Below are 10,119 nucleotides of genomic sequence, written 5' to 3'. Positions count from 1 at the left end.
GGCATTTAAAAAAAAAAAAAAAAAAAAAAAAAAAAAAAAGTCCATTCTCAGCTTTCGTAGACAAGTTACTTATCAAACATACATCTGTAAATACTGAGAGCTACTTTGGTGCTGAGGTACTAAATTACATTACAGGTGTCCAACATAAACAGATTGCGACTGTAGGTGACTGCAGTGTTTCAAAAAACACCATATTCACATAAATCTATAGTTTAAGTGCTAATATATTTTCCTGCTGAATGTGGGTTCATTTACCAAACTAAAGGTGTGAATGTCAACTTCGCTTGATGGCCTTGCGTGTGTGGTGGGGAGTGCTGTGTGAAATAGGACAGCAAAGGTCTGAATACAGAAGAGACAGAAAGAGAGGACAGAGTGGGGCCTGTGGACTTTTTGCGTTTTCTGACTAACTGCGTACTGCACGACCACTCATAGGAAATGCATATCAAGCTTGTGTAGGTTTGTCTATGCAGCTCTATGACCTCCTACCTCTTTGTATCCCAGCGCAGCAGAGGGTTTGAGGGGAGGCGCTGGGCGCAGACAGCTGAGAGACCAGGGCTTGCTGATCTTTGGCGGCTCCAGGGGGCCGCGACTGACAGCGCTGAGGCTGCCCAGGTGGGACAGGTGGGTGGGGGTGCCGACCATGCTCAGCGACTTGCCTTCTACCGTCTACATGGGACAATCAAAGGAAGGATGATAAGCAAGTGCGTGGGAATTATACGTGCAATGAAAGATGAGTCTTTTCACACCTCAGCAGTGCTGGGCTCACTTTTGGTATTGTTCTGAGTGCTTACTGTATATACGTGAGTGTGTGTGCGTGTGTGTGTGTGTGAGTCCTAACCTTTGAGATGGTGCCTGCGGGGCTGCCTCCTTTGGTAAAGGGCTGAAGGTGCTCTAGCCACTCTTGTAAGTCCTGGGCAGTGCTGCAGAACACTGTGATGCGATCGATCATGCTTCCTGCAGCACAGGAAACACACTTCCTTCAGTGAAAGTCACATATAGCTGACAGGAGTCAACCCATGCCACAACCACAACTAGAACAGCCAATTTAGGAAATGCAGGTGTCACGCAGAGATCTGGGTCTACTTCACATACCTAGGAAATTAAGCAATTCATGCTGTGTGACTTAAATAGAAAAAAATGTTCATAAAGATGCCACAGACTATGACTATACAGTGTGAGGCACGTAAAGCAACATGTTCTGGTGACAGCTGTGGTGGAGACGTTTCAATGTTTTTTTTTTTTGTTTTTTTTTTAAGATATTTTTTGGGCATTTTTAAGCCTTTAATGGATAGGACAGACAAGTGTGAAAGGGGGAGAGAGAGAGGGAGTGACATGCAGCAAAGGGCCACAGGCTGGAGTCGAACCCGGGCCGCTGCGGCAACAGCCTTGTACATGGGGCGCCTGCTCTACCACCAAGCCACCGACGCCCCAGACGTTTCAGTTTTTACTGTGAAAGTCAAGAGATTATCTGAATCAAATGCCTCATGTGTGTAGCAACTGGTCTTCTTTGAAAAAGTAGGGCAAGTTTGATATCCTTTTATTTACTGTGCGCAGACACCAGCATGAATATTTCACAGGCAGAAGGGCCGCCTCGAGAGCTAGTTTTTAAAATGTTCAGAGCACTGTCATATGAATTAGCTCCCTGGGACTGAAGTGACAACTGTAGGAGCTTTAAAGTGTTGAAGACAGTCCCACAGCTGTTCAATGAGCTAATGCTTGATCTACAAGTCTTTATTTGGGTTACAATTCACTACACTGTATCACTGCTTTATCCTCAAATAAACTAAAGAGGAGAGTTTCTCCGAGGCTTTAGATGCAAACCTGTGATATCAAAGGCGTAGTGGCCACTGTCTGCATCCTCCGCATGTCTTGTTACTGTGGTGCCTGTCAGTGGCAGTCTTCCCTGAACGGAGCAAACAAACGGACAGAATATAAGACAGGAAGTGTGTGCTGTATCTTGTTATCACCTGAAATTCATGGAAGTGTGTGCTCACAGAAATGACAACGCCCCAAGTCATCTCTTTTTTCGTCATGGTCACGACAACACATTTACAACTGGCAAACAATGACGGAGAAACTAGAGGTAGGGTTTGCTGGATACAAAGAGCTAAACGACTTTACAAACCGCAGTTACCACAATCTCAACAGAAAACGCCAAGTGTGAAACACCCAAGTGCAGTACTTGAAGTTTTGGGTAAGTAGTTTTCATCCATACACCCTCTGCCTGAACATTTTAGGGACTACATACTTATTACTGTCAAAAACATAAAAGGAATAAACAGTGCATTGATTTCACAGGAATGTTAGGAGATGATGGGGTGGTTGCCTGGCAACAATAAAAAAGGTGCAGCAGGTGTTTCTTTTTTTAACTAGTGGCATTCAGTTCAAATAAGCCTGCAAAACACAGCCTGCTAAATGCTAAATGCTAAATCAGTAGCTGATCCCCACACAAAAGTGGACGAGGTACAAAACCTGATCAAATCCTTTGGTTGAAACGTGTTTATTTCTGCTAAATAACATCTGTAGTTTGATATGGCAACAAATTTGACCAATTTTAGCAATACAAATTAGGAAGTACTGGTTTGAGGACATTGGGACTAAATTATCATCTTGTTTGAGGACATTAGGACTTTATTATTGTATTGCACCAGCATTTCACAAAGTACGGAGCATATGGAAAATTCAATACAGAGTTACAAAATAAACAAATCACAAGTCTTTTAGATATGTTCCATTATTTGCAATTTTGTTTTTGCACAGCCATGTTCAGGCATTGAAATGAACAGTTTTATAATTTATTACACACTTGTGGCTATAAATATACATAAAGCCACTGTCTTCATATGAGAACATCTTTTTTTCCCCAAAGATTACTTTTTAAAAGCTGCGGTCTCAGGAGGATATGAGGTGCACCTCACCTGATAAATAAAGCCACTCATCCGGGGACTGGCGGAGAGCATGACTATCACATTAGGGAAAAGCATTAGATAGCGCTCCTCTTTTTCCTGCAAGAGAGACAAAAAAAGATTTGATTGCAATGTGACAGAGTAGTTTATGCAGCCAGTCACTTGTAAACACAGTGACAATATTCGTACTAAGCTGTTTACGTGGCTGATGAAAATGAATAATCCATGGGCTTTTCTTTTGGGGCATGAACCCCACAGCTTTGCAAACTGGTTTTGAGTTGGTTTGTGCACGTCTCCATGACAAAGCACAGAGCTGACTGTAAACGGGCAAGATGCCATCTGTTGGAAACTGCTGTAAAAACCCCAGTTGAAACTAGGGGACGGCGATAACCAGTTTCAAGATATACCCTGACATAAAAGTTGACTGTTATCATACCATGTGCATTTGCTTATCTACAATACTGGAAAAAATGCAATGGAGACTTTTTACATGTTTCCATCAACAAAATGGTTTCAAGTTTCAATTACAGTAATAAAACGCTTGTTCAACCAACAATCACCTTTCTGTTTTCATTCCTTTAAGAGTCATTCTGGCTGATAATAATAATAGATCTATAACACCATGATACCATGAAACCGCAATATTTTCTGAGACGGTTATTGTATTGTAAAAATCTCATACCATTACAGCGTCATTCTGAATGAGGCCAATTTGGATGATCTGAACAGAATGACACTAGTATACTATAGTTCAAGTTAGCCATTAGAAACTAGCGGGCACGGCTGTTGTTTTGTTATACTGAATAAATGGAAAATAAGACGAGAAAACAAGGAAGACGAGTTGCGAAACAAATATGGTGACTGGTATGGTGGTTGGAAAGTGGTTAGCAGTGATTAAAAGAGGGTGAATCCAAATGTCGATCTTGGGCTTTCTTCCAACCACCGACTCAAAGTCGACCCCTACACAGAAACCACACAAGAAAAAGGAGATGGCTTTTAAGTAAGCTATGGCCTACATAGGTTTCTGTTCTGATATGAGGGGTGGACTGAATTAACAAAGAGGGAGGACGGATTTTCGCACACACTGTTCAGAGACTTAGGGAACCCTGTAACACATTTAGGCAAAGATAACCGCTCCACATTTGTTTTAAATAATGACACACTTCTGGGTTTGGAAGTGAAGTTACCATCAGTGCCCTTCACTCGTAATAGTGAGACTTGGCATTAGTCAAACCGAGCTAGAGCGCTTTACCTCATGGTGCCATTCACACTTCCTCTGTCTGCTTACCTGCAACGAGCACCCCATGAATTCTCAATCTAGCACAAAATATAAGATATAAAGGCCAAAAAAATGCTGCTGTCTGGACTGTGGGCTTAATTTGAAGACAAAAAAACGCAAAATATTTTTTCTACTGTGCAACTACGACAATTGCAAGTCTACCTGTCTTACCCTGTAGGCTTAATGATAATTTCAGTGTTACAAGGACTGCACTTTAACTACTCCAGAGACTTTAAGAGATGGTAAAGAAGTCCCTCTTACAGCCTCCACTATGCATGCTGAGGCAAATTTTGTGCCTAGCAATGCAATAAATCCTGTGACAGCTTTCCTGCTACGGTGCCTATCTATCCTCTTCGACTGAATGGAACTCAGGGGACTCTAAAGCTTTCACTAACGCCCAGTTCAGACCACAGATTTGCCATGAGTTGAGTTGAAACAGGCAACTACTTGCAATGCGGCGTTCTAAAAACCTGCCGGTTCACACCAATGCAACTAGATGAGACAGTGTATCACCTCTACGCAACAACTCTCTGTACTTCCGTTCTGATTTTCAGCTTTTCACGCTTATTTTGTGGCTGAATATAATTTGTGGCTTCTTAAAATATGACTAAGGATAGTGATAGTGAGATACTGGCTACAGCTGCATTTGTAGTGGTGATGAAACAGCAAAAAACAGAAACAAAATGAGCATCAGACAGACTGTATTCATAATAGATACGCCACTATATCATAAATAACTAGCTCCAATTAATCAGTTAGTGAGAGTGTGTGTGTGTGTGTGTGTGTGTGTGTGTGTATGGGGGTGGCATAAGCACATACAGCGAGGAGCAGCAGCAGCAGCAGCAGCAACCCACCATCTGACACCAGCACACCATGAGGACGGAAACAGAGGCTCAGCGGGGACGGAGCACTTGCAGCAGCAAGCGAACTTGCCATCTGCAGCCATTTTGACTTGACCAGCTGACTTTGCTACGAGCTGATTGGCTGTTCAAACAGGTGACGTGCTTTGCAGTTGAAGGTAACACCATCAGCCGGCTTGAGTTGAGCTCAGACGGCCACTTCACACTGCTGCAACTTCTCTCTGCAACGTTCTAAAACGGTTTCATCTCATCGTAAATCATTGATCTGAACTGGGCTTAAGACATATGAATCCTAACGACTGATGCGAGTCCTGGACTGCGAGGAACCTGACACGTCTCTCACCTCACTGGAGCCATTTTTCACATGGACCTGGGACATGTACACCACGTGACCCAGGCTCTTCATGCTGTCTCCCTCCCAGCCCCGCACAGGCTCCGACAAGATCTGGAGCTCCAGGTTCTTTCGCTTCCGCAGCTCTTGGCACTGGGTCTAAACACACAAACACAAATGTATGCATCAGTCAGTGGAGATGACAAAACATTTCATGAATCATTGGAACAGTGAGATACACAAGGCTACTTTGGATAGATTTGGAAATAACTTTATCTTTTTGCAGATAGAGTTTCAGTTCAAATTACTCACAACATGTCTCACCTACTCTCACTGAAAAAGGTGGTTTCTTGCCCTTTCAGAAATACTGAGTAATGAGCATCAGGGATTTTTACCCCACTCTGGATATGGCTTTAGAAATGTAACTGTTTACGTTGATATTTATTGCGTTGTTTGTTTTATTGAGGGGAGAAGTATGTGGGGTAACCTGCAGCATAAAGTCATACATTTTCAGGTGCTAGGCAGGGGCTCTCCCTCTACAAACAGAACAAATGACAATGCAACATCTGTGATTTTCCACTGCACATTGTAAATGTAAAAATGAGGTCCTGAACGTGGAGCACTGCAGAGACGCAACAAGCTTTTTTTTTTTTTTTTTAGTAGCATCTGCCCACCCAACCACACATTCAAAACGCACAAGAAAAATGAGGCTTGCAAGTCACAATAGTATTGTGTGATGTTTTTTTTCCCGCTTTCCTGTGCAGCTCTGCTGAAGAGACATGTGTGAGTCACCTTATCTATTCTTACTAGGAACTCGGAGCTTTACTGAGGAAACTGTGTCTCACAGCGATGTTCGCTCAGGTACAATGCGGTCGCTTGTTTCTAATCCAACTCTTTTAAGATGGCATTTCAGTTCACACCCACTGTAGGAACAACATCATCACTCATGCAGCAGAAAAAAAAAAAACTCATATACATTCCCTTTCGCCAGAGCTGTGTTTAATTATGAAATGCTAGGTTACGCTACCCTGTTATTTGTGTGTAGCCCATCTAAAACACACACAGAGGTGACATCATTAACACCCTAAATAGTCAAAAATAACCCACATGAGACGAATTTCATTTCAGCACTTTTGGCAGTTCCCACACATTCTTTAACACCAAATTCAAGGACTTTTCAAGGACTTCCATGTAGGCCTGCACAATATACAAAAACAGGCATATTGCAATTATATTGACAGATGTTGCGATATGTGACGCGATTTTAGTAAGGAAGGTCATTTTTGCATTTTATTTTCACCGAAAAAGATATAAAATGACGATGTGATTTATGTCTGGGTCTGTACAGTACCAAACAAGTGTGTTCCTTTACATCTGGAATATGATTTGTAGGCCGGAGCATCTCTGTAGCACCACAATGCTTCATATATAACACACTCTAAAAAATGATTCATAGGGTTTGTAGATAACGCTTAAAATAAAGACGTTTTTCAACATAAAAAAATCAGTTTGTTACATTAAAGTGTTTTAATCAGTTTAAAAACTTATTTTATGAAGTTGGTCACAATCAAAAACAGTTTTGGCATTTTTTGGGTGGGATGCAATTTAACAAAAGCAAGTTAGAATATCTTCAATAAAATAATTTGACCACTAAACATCACCACAACACTTGGTTGACCCAGAGTTCAGGTGGCTAAGATTAGCAATGATATTGATCAATCAGGGTATATGCAGGGATCCTGAGGTTAATTTCAGTACCTTTTTAAGACTTTTTTAAGACCTTCCAAAAAAACCTTAAGACCTCATCGCCACTTCAAGCTGTCGTTAGCAGCAACGCATCTTTAACTTACTAAACAGTTGTAGTTTGCAATTAAATCTATGGAGCACAAACATACAACAGAACTCAGATAAGATAAGAAGGATTTTTTATTGTCTTTTCTCCTCTGTTTGGCGCCTGGACGTGCACCGTCGCGTGATGTCGCACAGGTACGTGCACGGCCCCGAGTGGCAGTCCGAGTGTGCCTACCTACACATCGTTGTTTGTAATAGTCGCAAGGAGGAAAATAAATTATACATTCATGGATACTGTTTGTCAAAGCTTGAATGCCAAGAAAATTTAATACTTCATAAAATCGCAATTAAGACTTTTTAATACTTTTTAAGGGCCTTAATTTTCCGACATTTGATTTATCAACTTTTAATACTTTTTAAGACCCCGCGGACACCCTGTCAATATTTGGAGTAACTCCTTTAGATGTTAACTTAAGTAGAGCCCAAACGGACATTCTGCTCACTTCATCCTAAGTAAATGGAAGGACTCTTCACCTCCAACATATGGACATTGGATTAAGGATGTCATGTATCATTTTGGAGAAAATCCATTGTTTTATTAAAGGATCGACTGCACGCTTCTTTGTTACCTGGCAGCCATTTTTAACTTTTTTTGCAAATATGGAAGCTGAAAATAGTAATGAAACATGTTGTACTCCCCTACTTACGTCACACAAGCTAATTCATTTGTTGTCATTTTTCCCTTTTTTAAAAATTAATTATTTTTTTCTTTTTCATTTATTTATTTATTTATTTTTGTCTATCAGATTTCCTTTCCCTGGTCTGGCCCTCTATGTTTGTTCCTGGGTTGGTGGGTGGGTTGTTCTTTGTGTCCTTGTTGGTTCTATGTTTGTTTGTTGATGCTCTGTGCATCTTTATTGAATTATCAGTAAAAAAAACAAAACTTGTTTTTATTTTACAAAAACAAAACAAAACAAAAAAACATCACCACAAGTATTGTTTAAATATTGAGTAATTAAGCTTTTCGAGGTCAAAGCAAATCATGTTGGTTGTACTAAACTAATTGGGTTTGTCAGATTATAAAAGACTCATAGGATTGACTCAATAAGGCCCAAGTTGGAACTACTTATAAATTTGCATTAAAATTGTTACCTAAATCTTATAAGTTGAACCAGCAGAGTCTTCTTATAGTGTCATATGTTATAACACATTTTACTTTTATCAAAAAATTGCAGCTCCTGATATTTGGATACTGCAGTCAGCCACACTGCAATTTTGACAATATTTCAATTAATTTTGCAGCCCTACTTTCCAATTTTCATCAAATTCAAGGACCCAACACCCATTAAACACAGATCAAGGTTAATTCCTGTGACAACACAAATAATTTTTATAATAAGAACTAGCAGACTTTACAGAAGCTTACAGACTACAATTAAACAACAACAGCGCAATTGACAGAGACACACATGCAGACAGCGAAACGTAGCCTTTTTAACATTTAACATTACGAAAACAAAAGTACTGAAAAGAAAAAGCACTTTCAATGACCGACTGTCTATTTACGTCTATTTTCAAACACATTCAGGCCTCAAATTCACAAACTTTCAAGGATTTCAGGGCCTTGTGGGAACCCAGATTCACATTAGAAACAAAACATTTAAAAAGCAAATTTACTGAAGCCACATTTTAACCTTTGACACAAAACGGTATCTTGAATTTTGTTGCGAAAACGCATCAATAAATGGACAAAAATAGGAAATCCAGCAGATTTACAATCCAGTAATTGAGAATTGACATGAGAGGCTTACTGGTTCTTTAACTCAGCCTGATTCCTGGTGGAGATTAACAAAGATGATACAGTTTAAGATTAGTTTAAGCATGCAAAGCCCCCTAGATGCTCCAGACTTACCACTAGGCTCCTAAATGCTGCTGTTGCCTTTACAATGTCAGTATAGTCTGGGTGGGCTTCCTGTCGAGGAAATAAACAAAACATCAGATCAATCATACCAGCCTGAATCGAACCCAAGACCTCTAAACGTTCAAGCGAGACAAGTGCACATTCTAGGTATGCGGTGATACAAAAAGGAAGTCAGAGATTGAGAGAGATGAAGACTTGAGGGTTTTTAACTTTCCACTCTTATACCTTATCAGACATTAGTGGTTATAAAGGTGTCAGGTGTGGATCAAGTCCATATTTGAATGGTTAACAGTTGTTGTTAACTGTGATTATAAATACACAGAACAGATATGATTACAGCATTACCACAGCATTAAAGAAATGTTTTTAATTCTATATGATTTCAGTGGTTATTTGCTCCTGTACCTCCACATGTCTCTCCAGCTCCTGCAGCAGCGTGGGGTATTTGTCGAGTCTCATGAAGGGCTTACTGAGACTGGTGGTCAGGGTCAGGATCCCTGGAGCACTGGCTCCCTGGCTCTCCATGAACTTGTCCAGTTCCTCGCTGTGAAACACACACAAACACACACTTGTCATGCACAGTTAAGGGCAATGGTAGATTACTCCTATGGGGTTAAAATACAGAGAACAGAGCAGTTCTCTGACTGCACAGGTCAAGGACATTTCAAAGATGCAGAGAACGTGATGATACGTTAATACTATATGCAAAAAGCAGTTTGGTCATTACATTGCATTAATTTGAGGATTTATTTCAAAGTAAGGTTCGTCAATTTAACTAAATATGTCTGTGAGTCCAGATGGCACACACTCAGTAGGACTGGTATTCACATACATTTGCATAAATAATGTTTTAACCATCCACTCAAGTTTTGGAAATGCTATCAACTGCAAGAGAGTATCTATCAAACCCTGTGTTATCTGTGTAGGTAAGTGGAAAATTGATAGATGTATAGATTTTAATGTCCCCAAAGGGAAATTTTTTTTCCACAGAGTGTGCCTCTAGAGCAAAGTTACATTTACATACACCAACA

At 40.3% G+C, this 10,119-nt stretch overlaps 1 protein-coding gene across 5 annotated transcripts in view; it reads right to left on the bottom strand.

Annotated features, from left to right (window-relative positions):
• arhgef6 (Rac/Cdc42 guanine nucleotide exchange factor (GEF) 6) overlaps window positions 1–10,119 on the bottom strand; it is a 35,061-nt gene that overhangs the window by 10,168 nt on the left and 14,774 nt on the right. For all 5 annotated transcript variants that reach the window (XM_050041990.1, XM_050041992.1, XM_050041991.1 and 2 more), the window contains exons 10-16: window positions 9,494–9,632; window positions 9,080–9,139; window positions 5,389–5,535; window positions 2,919–3,005; window positions 1,822–1,903; window positions 839–954; window positions 487–666 (exon numbers count right to left, since the gene is read on the bottom strand). In XM_050041990.1, the coding sequence (XP_049897947.1) occupies window positions 487–666; window positions 839–954; window positions 1,822–1,903; window positions 2,919–3,005; window positions 5,389–5,535; window positions 9,080–9,139; window positions 9,494–9,632 (811 nt within the window). The remainder of the gene's footprint in view (window positions 1–486; window positions 667–838; window positions 955–1,821; window positions 1,904–2,918; window positions 3,006–5,388; window positions 5,536–9,079; window positions 9,140–9,493; window positions 9,633–10,119) is intronic.

The sequence above is a fragment of the Epinephelus moara genome, chromosome 4 (assembly GCF_006386435.1).
Source record: "Epinephelus moara isolate mb chromosome 4, YSFRI_EMoa_1.0, whole genome shotgun sequence".
NCBI classification, from domain to species: domain Eukaryota; kingdom Metazoa; phylum Chordata; class Actinopteri; order Perciformes; family Serranidae; genus Epinephelus; species Epinephelus moara.
The sequence above is the reverse complement of the archived record's forward strand: the minus strand, read 5'-3'. Positions and strand labels throughout refer to the sequence as shown.